Here is a 25,718-nt window from a genome sequence, read left to right as displayed (position 1 = left end):
TTTAGTGAGGATTCTCGCACTGGTAGACAAATATGTGCTCAATCTGTGATTCTACAACAGTATGAAATACGAATACCATGACATAAAACCGACATACTTGCGTTATTAGGACCTATGTTATGCAATCGGTTGGAGCGGTCAATGACGAACAATGCTACAGAGGTCTCTGGGAACGTTCATGAACAAAAGCGTTGAAAGAAATAAAACAAATACAGCAATTACAAGTACCTAACATTAAGTTTCACAGATGCAGTGGTGGATTAGGAAACCAAGTGGTAATCATTCCACGCACACAAAAAAACAGGTAAAGAAGCAGGACAACTTTTATCAAGTATAATGTCTAGAATACCAGCAACATTACAATGAAAAACTCTGCTTTCCTAAGCTCTGTTTCCAACGATAAGACCTGACATAAAATTATACAAGTTGCTGAACAATTCGCATGCTGGATTTGTTACACTGCTTTCAGATGTGATGGGCAAATATATCCGCCAATGTTGAATTGTGGCAAGGATTCAGTTGAGGTGTTTCTTAAATGGCTTGAGGTTGAGGTAGTATATATACTACAACTTCTATTTGTTCACAGACATGATAACGAACGGTGATGATATAGTCACGTTTTCTGGGGGCACTCATTGGCCTATATGTAATGGTGCTTTTAGTGGAAATAAAGTTCCGCGACTTTGTGATAACTGTCCAGTCATTGGCACGTATAGAGGAGGTGCAAACAGCGCAAGTAATGTACAGTTATGAATTAAACCGAGTCTATAAAATATTCATGTAATGCTCCATAACTGGCATGATAACCATTTATTAATTCAAAAAGTCGTCGAGGTAACAAGGGTACGAGTACGTGTTATTCCAAACAATAAAGAAAACTAGATGAGGTTTAAACCTTGACAATTACAATTTTCCAGTTCGTTGCATTTTATGAAATAGTCATTGCAAACGTTAATTAGTAATTTAGAGGCAGAAAACATCGAAATCACAAGTCGGTATAGTACCACAAACACTGACTTGTTAACTAGAAAATGTACGTATTCCTATCAAAATATTTACGTCTGGGACAAACTCAGTTGCCACCTATCGAAGAGCTTCATTCGTCGCTGTCGAGTGAAACCATTTCAGCGCAAGCAAAGTTTGGTCAGTTTTCGATAGCAAAAACAGGGGTCTTTATCACGATATGTATCGGCGAACCGATATATTATTGCTTTTTGAAGCATTGAGTGACACCGTTATGCAAGCTCGATACCGTGGAATGGCTTGTGATACACTTGCATCATGAACCAATTGCTCACCGAAATCGATAAGAATTTGATATGCGTACGCAAACAACATAAACATAGATGGGTATGACCCGTCTATCTCAAACAGTTACATCATATATTTTGAAACTTATAATCTGTATTGATTGGCAATGAAGCAACCGTTATCTATTTTCAGTACATTGAATCCACACATGTGTACATAAAAACACGAGAACAACAACAATAGTATGAATTTGATTTAGAATACCCTGAAGAAATTCATTACGCTCATAACAATTCTACGCTAGCACCAGAAGCGTCGTCAATGCTTGGTGTTTTGGTTGACACGTTTTCATTGCACAATGAGGACGCAACTTTATTGAATACACTAACCTTTCTCTAAATCTCAGGATCAAAATCAACTATCCAGTGCACGTACAGAATCTGCAGTTGTATTTGCGATTAGGAATATGTGTATGTAAGGTCCACCGAGTGCTTGGATTTCGAAAGCAAGCTTGGTTGTCCCCATGCATTCAAATGCATACGAATTTGCACATAACCACCAAAAATGACTTTAAAAATGATATTTTAAAGTTCATGAACAATTCCGTAATTGGCAAACAATGGAGAATTTACGAAAGTGAATTCGACTCGACTTTGTGATACTGATACGCTACAAAATGTATTGCTGATTAGACATCTCAAAAACTATCAATGGTGGACTTGCTTATGTTCATACTAATAAAAAGCAAATTTCAAGTTGACAAAACCAATATACCTTGGCTCGTCGATACTTGACTTGTCGAAGTTAATCATGCATGGATTTTATTATGACAAGAATTTCTAAGATCGCATCAAGATGAATATTTCTACCGAAGACGTTTCTTCTAACATCGTATCATCCATCATAGCCTATGAATGTGACCATAGAGATTATCCAGAAGAGCGCCCGTGGTTCAGTAACAACAAAATAAAGGATGTTGGCAAGTTCAAAGACAAACACTGAGGTAAAAAATATCGAAGATTATTTTGGACTTTGTCCGAAAATGTACTCGATTGTGATTGAATCCGGAGTGCTATCAGTCCAGAGTGGTCTCACTTCTAGGTCCAATGTTGGATCCATATGATAATTTGTAGTCATGAGTAGTCATAGACGATAACAATGCTTTTAACAATGGATCGATGCATCGCTACGAACAACTTCGTGGAGCCTCATTATGAGTTACATGTGCAATTCTCCTCACTCATATATCGATGTTTTGCAAAGATGTTCGCATGGTTATTTTTTGAGACAAAGATAGAGTCATAGTTACCCTTGAGATCAACTCCAACGAAGCAAATTTTAATGGTGCAGATGCTGATGATATAGTTGAATTAAAAACATTAATATTAGAGATGCATGTGTTAAAAGGTCATCAGCAACCCTCCAAAAAGTTTGCTTGACGATACAGAAGCCATATTGCATGTGCATTTCACAACGTGTGGTGATATATGGACCGGCACAAAAACGTTGATACTGGTTTGCAAATTTCCCAATTTGACTTTATGACATTTTTACCCGAGTTATTGCTTTACGTTGAAGCACCCTGAGTTGTTTAGGCAGTCCAATGTTCACATATATCTTAATCTACGTGTAGGTGACCCTGGCGGCTTTTATCATCTTATGCCGCTATTCGCTCTGACAAGAATGTGGATCCTTGATGAGCATGTAGAAAACTAGTATCTAAAACTGTTACGTCTTTCAATAATAATGTCCTTCCATAAAGTTCATGCCAACTTAGTGCAAACTAGCTGAGAAAAGAAACAAAACGCAATAAAAACAATTGTGGCGTCATATAGAAACTTTCTCCAACGCATTAAACATGGTTTGTTTAGTGTGGTTGACCTACACACAACGTCACCAGCATAATGCAGTCAAACAAAATTACACCTCTGTTACATAATAAGTATCCTAATTAGAGGTGATTCAAGTGCATAAAGCCGGTGAACTATGTCCATCCCTTGCTACGAATGTATCATTGTTAGCAGCAACGGCAACAGCGGTTGAATAATGAGCGGCATTACGGGCTGTCGTAACAGCACCAGTATTTGCTTTGAAAACTACAGTCGGTCGGTAGATCTGGCAGTCCGTAAAAATGGAAAAGGCCTTCGATTACAAGGGGCGAATCGCAAATGCCATTAAGCAGAGATCTTCAGTTATCCTGAAGGCCACAAGACCATTAATCAATCTTGATTTACTCGCGATGGTAAAGTCAGTCAAAACATTTCGTGGTGTCTTGATGCGAATAACTGGCATCGATGCTACCATATGTTAATAATCTAATAATTTATTGTATTGCGACTATATGGACTTGCACCACCAGTTCAAGTTGTTAAATATTTAACCATACGAAGACGTAATCGTCTACCATTACTATATTCAACTATGCTGATTCAAATTCGCGTGGACAGCTCAGTGTGTTGTCACCTTATTTTTGAAGCGTTATATGTACTTGTGGGAAGCAAAGCTTCCTCAAACGCAACACCGGAAACACTTAATGATTTCACATTAAAGTATGTTTTCTAATGTACAGAATGTTTATCAACATTTACTGACGTTATTCAATAAGACGCGGTGCTGATTCGGATCTTAGCAAATTTGCAACCCAAGCTAATTTAACAGAGTTTATTAGCGTGCTGTTGTTGATGTCAACCCTGGTGAACTTGTGATTTTTTCAAGATCAAACTGGTAAATTAAAATTATCTAAAGTGGGCATTCAATATATTGTTATCAGGTTGAAAGACCCCTTCTCATATTCCGTGGCTGAAATATCTGAACACGGGGAAATCAGAGGCTGTAGTATGTGGACTGATTTTGTCAAGGACAATGTCGTCACAAATACGGTATCGAAAGTTAAAAAGACACGTGCTGAAATGAGTATAGATCCTGTAATGAATGTAAACCGAATTAAGCTGATGAAACAACCCATCGACGTGGTGATGTTTATGAAACGAAATAATACGTGGATATACGATTAATTGAAATCATGGTCGTGGTCATTAAAGGTAAATTGACTTTGCGTTTACAGGTTTATGATTTGGAGAAACCAATATTACTCATTTTCACATTTGGTCTATTATATGTGAAAATCGATGGGTTTTATGCTAAGAAACTTGTTGTGACAGATCCAGATATTATTTCCTTATACTGTTCACGACTGCTATCACATGGCTTCTTAGTATTAAATTACTTGCACTAGGAAAATCTGGAAGTTTTGATGATATAATAAAAGAATATAAAGATTTAATATTCAGATCAGATTCAATGAAAAGTCACTTAGACTTGTTTCGGTTGCAAGATCAGCAAAGAAGAAAATATAGAGATACACAAGCTAAATATCACAAATGACGGGTATTTAACTATCTTTGGTGTTTGCGTTTAGGATTAGATTATCGTGACAGATTTTGATCGCGGTAATAAGCGGTATTTTCCAACAATGTGATGGCTGACATGAAAAACAAATGCTAACATCGACAGTAATGTTGTTCCTCTTTTAGACGAATAATTGCTTCGACACCACAACATTACCAGATCCTAGTATACGCTCAAATATAAATCTTGTTAAAGGCCGTATATAAATCAACCGTTGGGATCACCCTAATGTTGCAATACCAACTCGAAGCCAGCTGGAATCATTGCATTATCACGTGCAAACGCTCAGTCGATGACCGCACCACTCATGTAGTGTTTCGACAACGATGCAATAGGTATTTCCCCTTCAAGATCTTTAGATATGTGCCTAAAAAAGTGTTAAGAAAGTAAGTAACGAACTTATAATTCAGTAACATTAAGGCCCTTCACTATGAATTTTGTTTACACGAATATTCCAAGCAACACATTGGCATTAAGCCAACAATAATGCTATGCGTGCTCAGAATTAATAACCGTGATGTGATTGCCTTCACTTATGTATTAATAGGTATTGATGGATATTTAATCTCCTATTCATTTTATATCTCTGAACTAAAATGCGGGCTCCAGTCCTAGGTAAGGGCCATGAACTAATTTGACCTTACCTTTTCAACCTACACACCGTTAAGTCTGCTATGATGGTACAAGTGATCACATTGAAGTGCAGTAATGGCGTTTATTTAGCAACTTCTGGATTAACATGTGTACTATTAACAGAGGCATTCATTCTTATGTCATTATCGTATTATGGGTTCTGACATGATGAAGACCTATTAATTCTGTGTGTATGTGTGTGTGTGTGTGTGTGAGAGAGAGAGAGAGAGAGAGAGAGAGAGAGAGAGAGAGAGAGATGGAGAAAGAGATATATTTGTGTTAAATATTTATGAATAAAGTCCGGGTAAAGGCAAAGTATCTGAAACATCATAATTATATATAAGTATAAAGACAATTGTTTAATACTTGTGTCATTAGGTTCTGATCAAACAAAACAAGTGAATGAATATTGAATAAATATACGTCAAGTGGCAATCGAAGCATTCCTCTCCATTTCTGAATATATTTGAGAGGTTAGAAATTACATTACCTTACACTTATTGAACTAGTTGTCTGAAGAATATAAACTCACGACATATATAAAACATGCAATCAATCCAGGTACACAAAGTCATTTACATCGATACTGAAATATGCCCACAACATGCAAATTACATATTTGAAGGTTAGTGGCGAAAATAATTGAAAGAAGATTGATAAACATTAATGACGCAAATTTAAAAATTGGTATATGTATTGCAAGTAATGATGGGACAGGTAAATAAGAGTATGAATCATCGAAGTACATGAATCACAGTTGTTTTCATCCTTAAAAGAGGAATGAGATTAAGGATATGAAACTCAACTGCCATTGAAAAATGGAATACACGCAAAAGGCATATATATTTTATATGCGCATGTCTCATTAAATTGTCAATACTAGAAAAATTACTTAACTGAATACAATCTGATCAAATTATATATATATATATATATATATATATATATATATATATATATATATATATATATATATATATATATATATATATATATATATATATATATATATATAGTTAGCGCAATGACGATGAACAATGTTCTTTTCATATTTTGAATTCGTCTATAGTTTTCTTTGCAAATACTCGAGCAAGATATGCACAACAACTGTTAGAAAATAAACTAATGTAAATATTACAATAATTATATCTAGTGTATTCAGCTTTATTATTTACCAGTTCTCTCTAATATGTATTGACCACTGCAAATTACTTTGGTTATAAAATGCCATGAGCCAAAGAAACAGAAATATAGATGCGATGTATTCCATTTTCTTTCTTTTGCAACTGTACCAGCTTAAACAACCCTAAGATAACGAAAATCCTTCCTCGATGACATAGTGACTAACCCTTGTATAGCTTCGGCGCATTTAACATATATCTCGACCTTACCAAATCTGGTTCTTTATTTATCTTTTACAGACCTGCTATTTTGATGTCCTATCCAAGTTTACAGTGTTGAATTGGCACTGTAGAAACATTGACAGTTTAAACTGGCATCCATTTGACTTTCAAAACAATGATTGTTAAATGCGTGATCCATTTATGAATCAGTTATGTTTCGTCTCTAGCGATACAGACCATAACACGCGAACAAAGTTTTCATAAGAATTCTAACACTAACAAGAAATCTGTTAGCGAACACACTTCTTGTTCTGAGAGGTTATACTACCTCTACAACTGATGTGAATACAACAAAGCAAACCACGCCGAAAGTATTGTTTGTTATTCTGAAATCAATTCTAGACTTTATGACTATTTTGAGAGCGAAGATCTGAAATACCGTCTGAGGACCTGTTCGTATGTTTGAGTGAAAACCACAATAAGGTAGCCCAAAAATATGGATCATTTAAAATTTTGATTTTAAATTCTTTGCTTATATATCAATTACGAATAACATCTATGTGGAATAAATGTCAAATTAGTATGCTGTTCACATTCAATTGAAGGACTGCAGAGTACCTCCAGTATTCGATGTTTTGCCTCCCTGGAATCACACTGGTATTATTTGCATTACTGGCTAGAATAATAGAACTTAAAATGCATACGTTAGAGAGCAAACAATAGTTGGATTATGCATACGATTGTATCAAGTTTTTGTTTCATCTATCTATCAGATGTTAGCTTTACTTAAATTTTGCTGCTGAACTGATTCAATGAATTATGCATGATATGATGAAATGAACCTTTAATTGTTCAGCACCGCAACATTTTCTTACAGAAAAACCGGACGTGCAAGCTAGCTTAAGAGATGTTTGCAATACATTGAGATATATATTGTTACATCTTTATTGTAATTTGTCATTTTTTAAGAAAACAAACAAGCATATAAAACGTATAAACACTATTTCTTCTTCCCTTTCCCCTTCTTTGACTTCTTCGTTTTCTTTTTACCCTTCTTTTCTCCGGTCCCACCTTCTTCTTTCGACTCAGCCTCTTTAACTTCAATAATTGTTTTCTGCTTTCCTTTACCCTTGCCCTTCTTTTTAGCAGGTACTATGTCTGGGAAGACTGATGATGCATCTGCCTCAACATCCGCTAGGCTTACAGCTGTACCGTTCCTCAGGGGTTCATCTTTGATCAAAGTTGGCTCCTTTATATGTCCATTTATTATTGTATCGTTCCTCACTGGCTCATCTTTAATCAGAGTTGGCTCCTTCCCGCGTCCATTAATCATTGTTGTATCATTCTTAGTTCCCTCGTTCTTATCCTGGTCACCCTTTTCAACAATTCCATTATTTTTGTCAAGGACGACAGTCTTCTCTGTGTTTTGTTCCAGTTCTTTATCCTTGGCACTGTCAATTTGCATAGGATCACCTGTAGGCATTGGTTCCATGTCTTGTTCATCTTTCTTGTCGTCCTTCTCTGATTTGGTAGCATTCTTCTTACCTTTAGCTTTTCCCTTACCTTTTCCTTTCTTTTTCGGTTTGATTTTGTTGTCAGTTTCTTTAACTATTACTAATGTTACTTCATCCTCATTTTTGGTTTTATTCCCCTCCAAATTATCATTGATATAATTGCTTTTCTTTGATTCTTTACTCCTTGGACTTTTGTTATTGCTTTTGTTAGCCTTTGTCGGTTCTGGATTAACTGGAGCAGCTTGCGCACTTGCATCTATTACTACAGGTTCTTCTGCCACTGTACAGATAAAATATTAATCAAATTTTCCATGCAATGTATTAATTAAAGCTGCGAGAAAGACGATCCTTAACATAAAACTGCAGAAGGATTTTGAACTAAAGTGTACAAGAAATAAACAAAGTGCATGGGCTGTTTTGAAACAAGATGAAACAGATCAATTCATTCAAATGTAACATATAGATGTGTAGTAGGCCTGTCTAAAATTGTTTCAAAGCGATCATATTATATCTTAGCTAACTATTCTTTGTTGTGTTGCAACATAAAAATGAACTTTGCAAACAGTAAATAATGGATTATATGTAACTATGCTTACATGTTAGGATTAAAAATACACAAGATTTGTTAGATAAACTGTATTTTATCGTATGTGAATAAATCAGCACCAGTGAATTGATCTTAGTACCGGAGTACGAGATCGGAGTTTGTATTTTAAAAACACTGAAATTTTCATATAATTGCTTACAGTCATAAAATGTGTTTTGTCCATCGTTGAACGAATGTTATCTTTCTTTTCTTGGCAAGCCTGCATTTGTATCTGTCGCTTTAAGAAATTAGTTATACCACTGAATTTCATTGCTGATGTATGATATTTATTTTATACATAAGAAAGTATGAGGCACTGAGATTTCGGATTTTCATTTCTGATGATTACTTCTTATAAAATCAGGTTTTCAATATGAATATGAACACCTCATCCTAGATATAATTCGTATTTTCGCACACTCTAAATGCTAAATCCGTCATTAGAAAGATTTAAAATAATACCTCATTGATAACTACAACGAGACCAATTTTCCTAACTCTAAAATCCTAAGTTCGGTTGTTTTGGGCTAAACGTATGGTGATTGGTAACCACCTATCAGGGATCGATAGCTCTTCTCAATTATACTGAAACTAGTGTCCAACGTTCAGGAGGGAGCTATCTTAAGCTTAAGGTACGTTTAACTTAAACAATTGTACCCTAAAATATATTTACATTTTAAGAATTCATTATACACTTTTGTACTTTAGAAATGCAACTTGTGATCAACATCTGCAACTCTCGTGAAGTATAGCAAATTGAAAATTCATATTCTGTAATTCATATAACTTATATTTGTGTAGGACATATGCAATGAAAATTAAACTAAAGCATATCAAACATCTTAAGAAATATTCGACATAACTTGATCTTCAGAAAGAAAACTTTTTTTTCTCAATGTATGATAAATCCAGAGGAAATCTCACTTATAATAAATTGACGCGTTTATAAAAAAAATTATGTATACCAATGATTAAGAAAGGTAATATAAAATTTTAAAAAAATTGTTTAGAATACAAATGTAATCGACATAAAAGTAGAATGATTATTTTTAATCACCTTGTTCAACTGGCATTTTGTGAACTTTACTCCTCCTGACAACGACGAGATAATATACAAGAAGGGCTGCTAGTATACATAGAACAACAGCTCCTAGGACTCCACCAACAATGGCCCCAACATTGACAGTACTCGCGGCCGCCGAAGACTGAGTCGAAGCTAAATATAAGTGAAAAGTAAATTTTATGGCAAACGTATTAAAAGTGTTTTATTTTTTTATTTTATAGGACTATAATAACGACTGCAATGGTACTTTACAATCATTTACAAAACATGAAGCCTTCAAAGGTCTAGGTTCGCATGAAATCTTCTGTAGCTTCATTGGCACAAGGAGATTCTATAAAGATAGATTTGTGGCAAGCATGCAGGATCTATGGTCAAAACTATCTTCTGTTATTAAAACACTGTTGGATCAATGTAGATTTCAATTAATTACACAATTGTGTGGGTACGTGTAGACACACATGTACAAAATTGAGTAATGTCACGACCAATGACATATATATCTATATTGATTGATTGATTGATTGGTTGATTTATTGATTGATTAATTGATTGACTGATTGACTGATTGATTGATTGAGAGATAAACTGTCATGTTTCTGCTGAAATCAGATATACTATAACCTTTAACAAAGTACACCATTTCACCTATAAAAACAATTGAGTGCATGTATAAATGTTAGTGACAAGCCATTTTACCATCATTCAGAGTTCACCTAAAAACTAAAAATGGACCTATACTGACATCTGTTTCCATTTACATCACTTCAACATTTCAGTCCGTGATGAAAACAAATAGCTTTACATACCATTCGTATCTCAAAAATACAAGAGCCATTTCATTCAACAATCAGATCACGTCAAAGAAACACACACACACACAGATATATATATATATATATATATATATATATATATATATATATATATATATATATATATATATATATATATATATATATATATATATATATACATGATTATTTATATATGCAGATATATGGCACTACGTCCCTCCCCAGGAATATTCAAGCTAATAATCAATCATTAACTAACCAAAACTTGCTATGTTTATAATCTCTACCGGTTTTATAACACTTATTAGAAATCTTGGAAGTAGAGTCATACAAAATGATCATTTTGAGAAACTTTTCGAATTATTGTCCTTAATATATTTCACTAAAGATCAAGGTTTGAAATTCATTCGAATCGTTCTTTTATACAAATAACCGACAGAAACTGGAAAACATGTTCAAAATATGAAAACTGTTACAGGTGAAAAGATATCGGGTTGTTAATCCTACGAGAGTAATTAAACTATTGAATAAGCAAAGTATTCTCCATCGAAGTGGTAGAAAATGAGTTTCTTTATAACGTTAAGCATACCAAATCTGAATCAGCACATACCCCTTAAATATATTTGGTCAATAACGTCAACACTAGCACCCTGAAAGTTACGAAAACTGACACAAAATGTTTACTCTTGAAAGATATTTTGGATCCAATGTCACGATCCAGGATTGCTTTTTTCGGACATTTATTCCCTCTTCCCATGCGCTTTTAACCTTCTCTATGCTTTCCAATCGGTAACCCTGGCCTGAATATAAGTTCCATACTCTGTTGCTAGAAAGAAAACCCCACCATCTCAAAATAAAATACATAAATATGTTTCTTTGAACCTATACACAGGTTGCTAAATTCAGTATCACTTGGTGAATAAAATCAACGAAAAGTGCCATTGGGTACCTGCAAACGATCAAAATGAAAAAATGCACAAAAGTAGCTCAGCATTATATTTCAAAAGAACAAAGACCAAAATAGAATAGAAAATTGCAGGTGACAGGTAAAGAGCGAATATGTTTCATTTATTTAAAACAGAAAACGGCTTAGTGTCGATGATGAGTACTTAGGTTGGGAACAAACTGCAATTGCAGATGTGAAGCAGACAAAGATTGTGAACAGCATGGAATCGTTTGTAGCTTCATCGGCCCAAGGATTCTCAGATTATATATATATATATATATATATATATATATATATATATATATATATATATATATATATATATATATATATATATATATATATATATATATATATATATATATATATATATATATGACGTTAGCGTGCAGTATAACACGAAAACTCTTGTTAAAATTTTCTATTGTCAAACATTTTCATTTATATATATATATATATACATACATACATACATATATATATATATATATATATATATATATATATATATATATATATATATATATATATATATATATATATATATATATATATATATATATATATATATATATATATATATATATATATATATATTCTTGTTTATAAGCACATCATTCAGAATTCAAGATAATAAAAATTAGAACGGTAATGGATTTGGATTATTTTGCAACTCTAGAGCTGGTGTCATAATTTTGTAGAAAGAAGCAGCTTCACTTACCACAGGTGACTGAAAAATAGAAGATAATAGAAGATACGTTGCATGAAACAAATATATATATATATATATATATATATATATATATATATATATATATATATATATATGTTTTGTTTCAGCTTGAAATCAGATATACGGTAACAAACAAGCAATAAAGAACTTTAATCATTTGACAGATAAACAGAGATTAAAATGAAAGCTTTATGAATATACAGATGGATAAAATAAGAAAGGTGAGCACAGTGAAAACGTGAAATTTTTGTGGGATTCACTGGTTTTATAGCAATTATTTGAATCTAGGAAGTAGTGACGTACATTACGTTTATTTTGAGAAACTGTTGAATTATGACCTTTAATATATTTCAATGAAACTTACATTCGATTCAAAGTTTGAAATTCATTCAAACCATTCTTTTATACATGTAATTGACAGGACCTGAGAACAATCTCAAAATGTGAAAACTATTACAGGTGAAAAACTATCGGGCTTTCCATGAAATGGGAATAATTAAAGTGGAATGAATATAGTCCCTCTGCATCAAAATTTGAAACATGTTTTTTTTTTTTATAAAAAATTATGTATGAAACATATTAATTTAGCTAATACCACTTAAATACAATATGGCCTATTGCAAAGCAAACAGTAGTACCAAAAACGTTAGACAAACTGACCCAAATTATACACATCGAAAAGGTAATAAATATATTCACATCAAATGCGACGGTCAAAGATGACTTTGCTCTGACATCGCTCCTCATTCCCCGTGAGATGTTGACCTAGTTTAAGTTTTCTGTCTTGAATGATGAGTTCTATACCCCGTTGCCTTGAAAATTCTTACATTTTAAATGCATTTAAAGAATTAATAAGAATTTTGTTTTGGCATGCCAAGCTATTAATATGAATCATATGCCCAAATTACTGAAGAAGTTTTTAAAGAAAATATATAAAAGCAATAAAAGCTAGAAATATGTCTAATTAGGCATAGTGCATTCGCTTGTTTGCTTGTCATACAAGTTACTTCTGAGAAATATTCTCCTGGAAACACCTTGTGCAAACATTTATAACATTTTAAGTAGTATGGGGAAAAACAAGGACATAAAACATGCTCAGATGAATATTCTGATGTTTTGGAAAAATGTTGGGTGGGCTGAGATGAGCGTATATGGATATTAACAGCTGTATTCTCTCAGTGCAGCTCCTCAACCCTATTTCGGAAGTTACATTATATTCTAAACTCCCACTGAGATGGACGAACACTATCGGTGCTGATATTGGTTCCTGATGATCAATTGGTGTACGATAAGCTACCAAATGTTATCAGCCTCGTGTTAGTGAACGGAATTAGAATAATATGATGAACTAATGTCAATATGAACAAAATGAAAACATAAATGGAAGTTGTATCCATAGAACGTGGTGCACACATTCAATTCATATGAAGTAATAACATTTAAAAATCCCTTTTATCCTATATGAAGGACAGGGTACGACTAAGTCTCAAAAGGTTACATTTCCCAGCGCATTTGATTATTACTAAATTGAGTAAAGTTTTATAAAGCTACACACATCTTTATTCCTGAGGTGAAAAGGTACGTTATGATCGATAGTATCACAATCTCATTTCGAGTGTTCATCTGAGTTGAATGAAAGATCTCTTCGAATCTTCAGATATTACAACTTTCTGATAAACTTCATTCGTATAAAATTAATTAGTGCAGACAGAATAACCAACACCGAATATGAAATATAATGTGTATCAATGATTTGTGGAAAGTGATTTTACAATAAATGGAGAAAGACAGCAGGCATGCCAGATAAAAATGTCTTACCATAAGGACTCAGAGTCAAGTACACGCCAGCGTTATCGTTTACTAGGTTTAATGAGTTCCATTTCACTGGGTACGAAGTGGCCGTCTGCTGTGAAGTACAGTTTCCAGGAGCGATGGAAGCAGAAGCATGATTTCCAACCTTTAAGAAATTAACAACACATTAGAAAACATTCTTCTACATTGCGAATGTAACTTGCTTTTGATGGCTGAACGTCAAATTTGTCAACAATTTTCTGAAATAACCCTCCGGATGCTGTGGTAATATATGAACTATGAACACAGTTTTCAAAAGTGTGCTTGAAAGACTACGTCACAGATAAAGAAAAATATAACACAATATAACCACAATATATGTCTGCCAGTCTGAAAATACTGTACTGTTGTCCCGTAATTGGCCAAAAAGTGTTAATGAGTACATAAAAAGCGTTGTGTTTCATCGTGATTAAAAATGATTCATATGTTTGTTATTTTATGTATAATGCTAGTAATAAGACCAATGTCTAAACTTATTTAAGTAGTTGACTCGAGGAGACAGCGATAGGTGATACTCACTATGCAAGAGAAACGGTACGTTGCTAGTTTATCGTCTGTACTACTGATAAAAGATGAGTCATTGTTGTACACTACACCATAAGTATCACCGATATTAGCTACACACCAAACTACGCCCCCAGCTGGAACGAGAGTCATAGAAAAATTAAAAATGCAATATTAAAAAGAAACAAAGAATAAAAGGAAAACAAATCATCACAAGTGTATTCGTGTATTTCAGTTTTCTTTATGATGGCGTTAAGACTATCATCGGTAGAACCATTTTGTCTATTATTGATTTTTTATTCCCTAATAATGCGTTTTTCTCAGGAATATGATATAATACCATTACTTTGCTAGTTGCATATTGTCTTTGGCTGGTTACTCCTTAATTTAGACCTGAAATTTATTAAGATAATGATTCACACCAACACAAGTTTAACTACAATGTATTTGCATTCAAAGTAACCACATTTCCAAGTTAATAAATGGCTGGTACTTACTGACACATATGAGCTTAACATTTGATTGTTTGACAGAATTATAAATTGCGTCACGTTGCAGAAATAGGAGATAAAGAAAAGTATAGGATATACTGATCATTGAATCCGTGGTAGTGGCTATTGATTTTATTGACCATAACTAATTAGTCCTTGAAACTCGATATACTGTTTCCTGTGTCTCTTTTTTGTGTGCTTCGACTTCCAATTCCTAAAGTATATGTATGGTTGACGGATATTACACGAGAGACTTGTTGCTCTTGGAGGGAAGTATTCATTAAACCTGGCATATTAGATGACATGAACCGGTATTTGCATAGAGATGATTAACGAGCTACAGTTCGGACTGTCCTTTATGCCAAAATATCTTAATCTCACAAGCAAGTATTTTAAATGTCATTTCCCCTATCATTATAATGAAACGGAAAGTAATTAACTGATGGATTGATCAAACCAACTGTAGAGCACGTGCTCTTGCAGTCCTGGTGCCAATAATTGACAACTCTTGCTCATGTTGACAACAGTTCTACGTCAAAAGGTGCATTAGTCTAAATCGAAAACCGGAACAGTGTATGTATAAAATGATTGCTGTGAGCCTCCTTTCTACAACCCTCACGTCACAGTATCATAATGTCCTTTATAGTCCGCAACACCAGGGATTGCCTGTCAATACGGAAACTAAGCCGGACGACCAGACGATCTGAGTGGATTTTAAGATGACCATTACAAATGATCATGAACTACCATAAGCTTGTCATATAATTTTAAATTCTTTCGAAGAATGCGACTTTATATCAATCAACATCCTTTTTGTGAGTAAAAGTAAAAAAAGGATTTGAGATACAAAATTTCACAAATTAAAATGTTTAAGATATTGCACATTTATTTTGAAAACACACATTAACTGAACTGTAATTTCCTTTCCTCATAGAACAATAGCAGAGTAAGTAAATCTAGGAAGAAAAGCTTTGGTGGCCAAAGTGGTTAGAGCATCCGCCTTAGAAAAGGGAGGTCGCGTGTTCGAACCCCGGCTTTGTCATGCTAACGATTTATGAAAATGGTTCTAGCAGCTGCATCGCTAGGCGAACAGCATTTATAGGTTAATGTTAGAGCTGGTCGGCCTGGTGTCAGGATAATGTGACTGGGTGGGAAATGATGCTACGTGTCTGCAGAATGATGCCCATGTGCTAGACATCATTATAAATTGCCACAAATGATATCGTTTCGTTTAGATAAATTATTAAGATATAACAAGAGTTTACTTGGTTTAAACAATATATGAAAAGTCGTGTCGCTCTAGCCATTCGATCACGCATTTCTGAGTATAGCCGACATACATGACATACCAGTTTGACCACTTAAATAAATATTCGGGCTTAATCCACGCGGCGGGTGGGAGTGAATTGTTAAAGTGAAAATCATCCCTTGTATATCCTGGATGCGGAGGAGATAGTTCCTGACACCAGTATAAGCGAAATTAATGCATACCAGTTTATACTCTTTGAGTGGCCTAGATGGATGTTTATATTCCAAGGTTAAACTAGACAGGTCATTCCTGCCGAGCTATATCTTAACTTGCGATTTGTGTCAATCTACTCAAACGTCTTGTTTAAATCGCCCAAGCAGAATACTACGGAAAATAGTTACATAGAACACACGAGAATGATTAGTATGTTTCACCTGAGTATGCGATCTTCTGTGTACAAGTGGTGTAGTTAAAAGTGATCGTGGTTTTGTCTGTGCAGCCGTCCCATAAGTCATTTGAACTGTTACAGAGAGCAGATGAGTTGTCCTTGGGGTAGTAAACGTAGTCATATTTACCAAGAATACCAGACGGACATGTCACCTTGGCATCTGACGCATTTCCTGGAAACAAATTGTAGAGATACCAAATTTAGAGGTTGAAACATTTCCCGAAATTTGTTGTGAATTTGCTTTACTCATTGTATAGTTTATATTAGTCAACAGTTACATGTTATTCAGTAATTGTCTTCTCCGTCTTTTGCTAACTGTCCAATCACGCAGCAAAAGCAAATGCATAACATATTCTCAATTTATTTGAGGTTTGTAATTAATGCAACGAGTAGATGGTGTAATTCTGTGGAACATGTGCGCAAGGAAGAGTGTCCATAATTGTCATTTTGCGTTTGACAAAGTGTTAATTATCTCTTCCTATGCATGATATAAAAGTAAAAGACCGGAACCAAGATAAATGCTTTGTATCTATGTAATCTTAATAAAAAGTTAGATTGACCGTACCCTTGATCACTGTGTCACCCTATGAAAACAATACCTTCCGCTTCAACAATGCACACTTAGGCTAAAGTCTGTTCCAAAGAAAATCTGCAATAAATTAACTTCTTTAGAGCCCTCTTCGATTTCCGGAACTTCCCGTATGATCCTGCTGCCACCAATAGTCTGAATCTCACCATGGAGAAAAGGTCATGTCGTTTTGTAACTGTGGTTTTGCAGCTACGCTATCTTCATTCATTTTAATATATAGAGACGTTTCATTCCATGTAGTGACATCGTTGGAGTTGAATCTCTTTAAAACCCAATACATTGCACAGGTACAGATTTAGATGATTACTCTGTGTCAAATAATATCTTCTCAACTGAGATTTCTTTATGTATGCAAGTAATATTTTATGTCAGCATTAACATTAACTGCAGGGGCTGGCTTTATTTCTGTGGAGGACTGAAATTAATGCAAAATCCTGCTGTTATTTAAATTAACACCATATTGTACAAATGTGCGGATCTGAACGTTCAGGCCTGCTGTGACCCCCCCCCCCCTCTCTCTCTTCTTACCTGACTTTACCATTACGTGAAATTCCGCTGTTGGGATGCTTATTGTGAAGTTACAAATTTCGGACGAACTTGTTATATTGCTTGAACTGGAGACGTATACTCTCTCATAACCGAATGTCGGCTGAGCCTCTAAACAAAGTAAAGAGTACTTAGTAATTGGTAATATCACAACAAATTTATACTATTTAGTAATCAACATAGCAAAAAGCATCTACTTATAGTGTACGGGATCTATGGTCTTAAACTAAGTAACAAAACAAAAGAGCGAAATCCAACAAATTTGATAAACTTAAAAAAATAATGTATTTCCCTAGAATACAAAATGAAAATATTTAAAACGAACTTACCGTGTCGTGAATTAAATCTCATATAGTCCTAAACATTATATCAAAAGTCCAAGTATAGAGTTCCGAATGAATTCCAGTTGTGCTCCGAATGAATTCCAATATTGATTGTGCCAAATGGCCAAAAATCTTGCTCTATCACAATGATATCATCCAATTTACCCTTTAATGAATTCACGATAATCCCAAAATAATGGTTTAGTTCGAAAACTATTAAAGATCACTGTTTAATTCCAGTGAAATAAGTTAGATAAATAAATCCTCTCAAATAAAAGCCGAACACCACAATAAGACTGATTCCACTTCGAAGGTTAAGGTAGGAATGAATAATTATGTTTATCCCTACCTTTATATAAAATCTAAAACAGACAAGCAGAGCAAGGATGAGGGTCGTTATCCTTTCAAATTAATTTATTTCTCGAATATTTTAGGTTGTAAACAAAGTCATGTCTCTTACTAAAACTTTGGTAAAGAACATGAAAAACATCAGGTAGACTAAGTTTATCCCAAGGATAATACCACTGCCCTGAGCTGTTCCCATTGGTATTTTCGTTTTGAAGAGGAAATGTGTACCTCAAAGAGGAGACTCGAAGAACCTCTATTTTTATTTTTTTATATGTGGTTAACGTGGATTGATTTTGGTTTGAATGTGTACATCTAGGCCTTAGTTCTGATCAGCATCTCGTAGAAGATTGTTTGTTCCTTATGGTCAGTTTGGCTTCCTGAACTTCTGAGGTAAATTATCCCCAAAAAGCCAATAAGTGGGCTGATTTTTTATTTGTTCTAAATTTCAGAAGCGTAGTTTAAACAAATAATAATGCCTACATTGAAAACACTAGTTTCTGTATTCCACTGACATGCAAAGTTAGTTAATTGTGTGCTATTCAAGTAAATTTCCTCAACGCAAAGAAGTAGTAATTTTTATCAGTTGTCTGCTTCACGCAGCATAACATTTTCCCAATAGTGATGAAAACTATATGCCAATTCAAGTGGGTAAAACACGTTTAAGTTTATGTTCATTTTCTCTGCATTGTCAGAATTATATTTACTAGTACGGGGCCGTCTGCTACTTTAGCTTGCTTGCTACACAAACAACCGTCAAGGCCTATTACAGAGTATACAGAATGCTGTCTCAGCCATTCAGCTGCATCGAATCACACGTGAGGGCGCATCCACAATCTGTTAACTGTTTCACAGATATCTGAATCACGACATGTACACTAGATGCCGATTTTCTTTGTTTGTTTCGAACTGAACCCTCGCTCAAAATTTCGCCAAGTGTCATGGACTGAACTACTGACGATAATTGTATTGCCTTGAAACAAAATCTAATTGTTTGATGAAAAACGAGAAAAGGGTCCCTGGCGGACACACAAAACATATTTTTGGTTTCTAGCTCTGAACTTTATACTTATTTCTTCCATAATTCAAAGCTTATGTCAAAATCATTATGTATGCCGCCGTTAAAATTATGCTTTTTAAAGTATACATTAACGCACGTTTACAGCAAATAACCAACCAAAATCCCGTCAAAAAATTAAAGATAATTTAGTGACAAGCACCAATTGCAAAATAAAGTCTACATCATTTCAAACAGCGAATTCATATAAAAGGCAGAAAACAAAGGACTACGACTGAAGACATATATAAAGCTGAGACATATGTCAGTTAGAAACACCTACAGTAACAGTAAAAAAACCTACCGTGTCTTTGGTAGTAATAGTATGAAACCGATGTTATCTGGACCAAATCAAGACAGAGGTACACTGATAATTGGAATGTAAATCCATCGATCGTAAGTGGTATGGTTGATTGGCTCCTGAAAAAAAAGTAATCATCTTCATATGCAAAATGTATACAATGAGTAAGTCTCTCTCTCTCCATCTTCCTCTAATTTTGGCATAAGTGATATGGTCATATTATTTCACTTCAATATTTCTTGGATTTGCAGTGTTGGTTATGCATAAGTGTTGTACGCGAGATTCAAAGACCATTATAAAAATATGCATGTGATGTCATAGCATACTGTAATATATTCGCTGGTATTCTCTAAATAAATTAGTTGTTCGGATATTCACAAGCTCAAATTACTGGTTGTAAACACAAATTGTTGATAAGCGTAGGTATAAAAAACAAATGATAATTATAATATCCATAAACTAATACACGTTTTACGTTGTAAGAATAACAAAACAGCATGTGTAAAATCTGAAATGTAACATGTCGAACTACATGTGTGCCGTACAGCTGCCTGATTAAAATGGGCTAACTAGAAGTATAGCTGATGATCACGATACAGCTGCATGCTCTGTCGACCGTCTTATTCATCAATTCAATTTTATTTCACATACTTTGGAAATGAAAAGTATAATTTGGAACATGCCAGATCAAACGAATGCGAGTGCAATGCTTCATAAGATAATCTGCAAAAGTAAGTTGGAGGGAAATTCAAAAGGTCAACAGAAGAGAAGTAAACAAAGGATAATGTATCTCGTGTTCAATTAAACAGTGTCATGCTCTTTAGATGGAAATAAACATACATGGTTTGATAAATTGATACGTAGCGATACAAAAGTTTAAAAAATAGTTATAGAATAAGTGCCAATTAATAATTAGATCATATCGTTTATGACCGACAAAACTACGAGAATACATGAACGTATCATTGGTTCAGTAGATATTGGAGTTAAAGTTTGCTTAGCAGAGAATATTCTTTCTTCTTTTTCTTCCAAGTGTGAATAGTTTTTTAACTATGAAGATACGGACATAAATAGCACTATAAAATGCATAATGAACACACACACACACACACACACACACACACACACACACACACACACACACACACACACACACACACATATATATATATATATATATATATATATATATATATATATATATATATATATATATATATATATATATATATATATATATATATATATATATATATATATATATATATATATATATAATTGTAAAAGCAGAATAAACAAATAATTGGAAAGTAAATGAACGGTTATGTTGTTAAATGTAATGTAATTTAATTTATTAATCTACCCAAAGCTAATTGCAACAGAGCTTGTAGGTGCAAAACATATTTCAAAATAATTACAATCTAATGTAGTTCATTTAAAAATATTTGTTCCCCGGTCTCTTACTTCGTTGTCGCTAGTTATAATCGTCGTTATTAAACACACGATAAAATAATAACTGATAACGACGGTTGCCATATTTCAGACGTGATGTCCCAGTTCAAACTACTAACGACAACAAACATAAATAAAAAAATAACATAAATGTACCCCATATTTAAATACATGAAGCTAATAATGAATGAAAAAGAGTAGTAAAAAGTATTCTTTAATATAAATAAAAATATATACTTTAACAGTGGAAAATTACAAAACAAATAATTGTCTAAAGTATTATTTTTTCCGTTCTTACTTAGACAGCATATATTGTGTTTACATTCAATAAGTTATATTTCAGAGCTATTGGGGAGTGGATTTGTATCGTTGTCCCTTCTTGAACTAGTGTGAGCCTGTAAACGCGATTGGTCATATTCTTTCTTGGGGAGAAAATAAAAAGTGTATAAGAGGTCAAAAGGCTTACATGCAGTGAACCAAAACGTTAAAAAAGTTATACCATCTATCTTATCGAATGTACTCAAACTTTTAAACAAAATAAATGTTGAAATTGCTCCTAAGTAAAGCAGCAGTTGTACTGCTATATATGCACACAGTCTCAGTTAAATAGTAGCTGATTAAGAAAAGAACTAAATTGGTATAGTGGCCCATTGTGGCCATCTCAACTAACTCTTATAGGAGCGTGTCAGGACTCCGCTTTGTCGGATATATCGATTTAATCAAATTGTGTTGTACCATGGACTACTGGTACTTGACGTTTAATAGCGTTTACATTTGTATTGTTTCTTGGGGAGTACCTACTACATAATAAATTAAGAACTGAACGTACGTTACCATATTTACCTGGCCATGTTACTTGCATTCAACAATCACATCAGATTGCATTGCAAAATGACACGTTTGCAACCATGCTTCATGGGAGATCAGAGAAAGATAGACGAGAGTTTCTAGTAGATAGGTGGTATGGCAGCATACTATCTTCCATATTTCGAGATCTGGCACTATTTCCAGTTATCATCTTTATGCACACATTTAAACCAGTGCGAGGAGGGGATCCCACTCAGTGTTGTTGACGCATATACATGTGTAAACGTCCGTTCCCATTTCATACATTCTGCGACATTGAGCCAAATATATGGATTTGCCCTTCGAACAGGCGCCCTACCATCATGGCTTGACATGTCGTCACTCTATTATAATATTACATAATATTACTTGAAATTCAGAGGCAACTTTGCCATTGGTTATATTGCCGGATGGGCCAGACTGACACTGTGACCAATAAAGCATGACGTTTACCGTGGAATTTTACGATAAAAGCAATTAAAATTGTCTAACACACAGAACGAGTAATTAAATTGAAGTACGATGGTTAGATTCATTCAGAAACATATATGAGAGAAACATTATCTAAGGAAAAATCGTTTTTAATGTCATTCTATAATAGAGAACCAACGATGACGACAGTCTACGCTTGGAATTACTACTTTTAGGGGACGAATCCGAAAGGAAGAAAATCGAGACACTATCTAATGCTATACTCCCGTACCCGTACTCCTAGCCTCAACACGAAACGTTTACCCACGTAAGATATGAGAGTTACCCCCTATACATACATATTTTATCTGTATGCTGAGTCTGATGAAAACCTGGGATGTGATGTTGAATATTATACAGTACAACTTGTCCACAGCAACCCAGGGTAAGTAATAAAAGTGGCATTTCAAGACCGGTGACTGTAATCAAAGGACCTTTTAACATGGATTTGACTATTTGATCAAAACTAAAGTTTGACACATGTAACTTTTATATCAAATGACACTTTTTTATGACACTAATCGTATTCACTTACTTCATTATGAGAAGTGAAGATGAGCTATTATCCACACAATCCCACGTGCTGTGCGTGACTCTAAACAGTATCATTGTCAGTCCGGACACAGTTGAGTTTGCAAAACTCAAGGTTCCACGTGTGTTGTCCAGCCATGTTGTGCTTACAAAGGTCGAAGGCCATCTAGATGTGGCAACTTAAAATTGACAAAGTATGGTGTTTATATCCTTTGCAAACTTTCTGTAGAATCTATGCTTAAAAATAATCTTTGGCTTGTATCAGAATCATAAATCAACACTAAATCTCGGAAAATAGGTCTGATCGTATGAACAGATAATGTTCATTATATTTTGTCCGCTCATATAGTCGGTAAAGTGTCAATCAACCAATTTGCGTACCTTTTCAAGCCATACATTCGTCCGTAAACATCGTATGAGAGAGATAGACACTACTGAATTTATTCGGCTGATACCTATTGCCACATTGAACATTCGATTAATAGGCGAAATCGCTCGGTCACTTTGATTGAGCTATATGGAGAATAAGTACTATATAAGTGATTTTTATCTGCATTTACTCGAGCCGACTGTCCATCAGTTAAAATACATATGCACACTTACGTTTGCCACAGTGAATATTCGAGTAACAATTAAAAACGCTCGGACACTTTGTGTTGTCTATACTGTTAAATAATTCTGAGCGAAAGTTTTATTTGCATTTGCCGACAAGCAATCGTCATGAATACATTTATTTTTGTTAAAAAAATTGATGGTGGCAGTTTAACATTTGCTGTGAAACAAATATATTGCATGTACAAATATTCAATCAACGCTAAAGATATAAACTTACATATTATACAATTATCCATATACACATTCATGCATGCATATATTCACTTACGCATTTTATATGCACATACATGTGCCTCTACACATGCACATAAGCACACATGAACATCCCCTATATATATATATATATATATATATATATATATATATATATATATATATATATATATATATATATATATATATATATATATATATATATATATATGTGTGTGTGTGTGTGTGTGTGTGTGTGTTCAAAATGTTTTTCTCACTTGTATACATTTTTTTTATAAAATTAGAATTGAAATATAATATATAGTAATGAATGCATTAGAAAAACAAATGGAAATGAGGTAAAATAAAAGCTTTTATAAATAGAAGAATAAAAACAATAATAATAATAATGATAATAATAATAATAATAATAATAATAATAATAAATAAATAAATATATAAATACAAATAACAAACATTTCAGTCTTGTAATGTAACGTACTTTTGAGCAGCAGTCATTATATCACTAAATTCAATTAGTGTTCTATGCATATAATTTACTAGATTTCTAACCTCGACATATTTCGTGGAATTTAGCAATTTCTTATGTACTAATATTAACGTTAACTAAATGTAATCATCAGGGATTTTGTTGTGAAACGTTTGACAGACAGACAATCTCATAATACATGGCTATTATAATTATTATAATACTTTGACCTTGGACCACATTTTCAAATATCAGGCACTCATTGAATGTAATTATAATGGTTTGGGGGAGGGAGCCTGGGATGGAAGGGAACATAAATTGACCTATATTTTCCAATGATTTCGATTCATTATGACAGTGAAAAATGGTTCCTGGAGAATATTAATTTTGTTTATGTGTATCTATAAATTATGTCATATCTGACAGCCCAAAGGGCTGTCAGAACTGGAAAGATGAGTAACCAAGGTTTCGGCAACAGAACACATAATCGTCTTTGAAATCCAAATCAAACATACAAAAATCCACCGCATGCGATGAAATAAATGTGGCGAATTGTGTCAATGTGCACCGTAATAGACCTACTTACAAAATGAGACATGTGTATCTTTGCTGATAGGTGAATGATGTATTGCCAAATTCATTTTTCAAACTAATGGCCCATCAAAGGATTACAGGTATGGTGATTTAGCGTAGCCTAGGTAAGAAAATGAACACTACAAGTAAAACAATATCAATAATCGTTTTGCAGATTCGGAAACTCATACATACTCTACAAATATCAATATATTATTTTTCTACTTGTAACTTACCCGTTTCTTTTGTGTAAAGCAATACAATCCAGACTACTAGAGAAACTATTTTATATCCATTGTAAAGAGTCATCTCTCGAAAGTTGATTTTAATTCAAAGTAAGTGTAAGGTATACATCAAATATTTCCAAAAATTCAAAAGGCTATGATTCAGTTATTGGAAAACAAAGACTAAAATATGTTTTGAATGCACCATAGAGACTAGGTATAGCTTTTGTCTTTTTCACCGTTCACCTACACGCTTGTTGATTCGCAATTGTTTTAGAATAAAGGCGAGAAAAGATTTCTTGATGGCTTAGTCATTCACCGTTTCATATACTAATGGCTTATTCACTCA

General features: G+C 33.7%; 1 protein-coding gene across 1 annotated transcript; it reads right to left on the bottom strand.

The window, feature by feature from the left end:
• Nucleotides 1-5,636: 5,636 nt before the first annotated feature.
• On the bottom strand, nucleotides 5,637-25,516 carry LOC149797002 (uncharacterized). The gene is made up of 9 exons (XM_089960690.1): nucleotides 25,382-25,516; nucleotides 23,280-23,454; nucleotides 19,979-20,094; nucleotides 17,932-18,060; nucleotides 16,801-16,986; nucleotides 14,642-14,763; nucleotides 14,090-14,228; nucleotides 9,793-9,951; nucleotides 5,637-8,429 (listed from the first exon to the last, which is right to left on the bottom strand). The coding sequence occupies exons 1-9, from the start codon at nucleotides 25,452-25,454 to the stop codon at nucleotides 7,636-7,638; spliced, it is 1,893 nt and encodes a 630-aa protein (XP_089816816.1). The 5' UTR covers nucleotides 25,455-25,516; the 3' UTR covers nucleotides 5,637-7,635.
• Between the last annotated feature and the right edge of the window lie 202 nt (nucleotides 25,517-25,718).

This window comes from Sinohyriopsis cumingii, chromosome 6 (genome assembly GCF_028554795.1).
Source record: "Sinohyriopsis cumingii isolate HCF-2022 chromosome 6, ASM2855479v2, whole genome shotgun sequence".
NCBI lineage: Eukaryota > Metazoa > Mollusca > Bivalvia > Unionida > Unionidae > Sinohyriopsis > Sinohyriopsis cumingii.
Note: the sequence above shows the minus strand (reverse complement) of the source record. Positions and strands in the feature narration are given on the sequence as shown.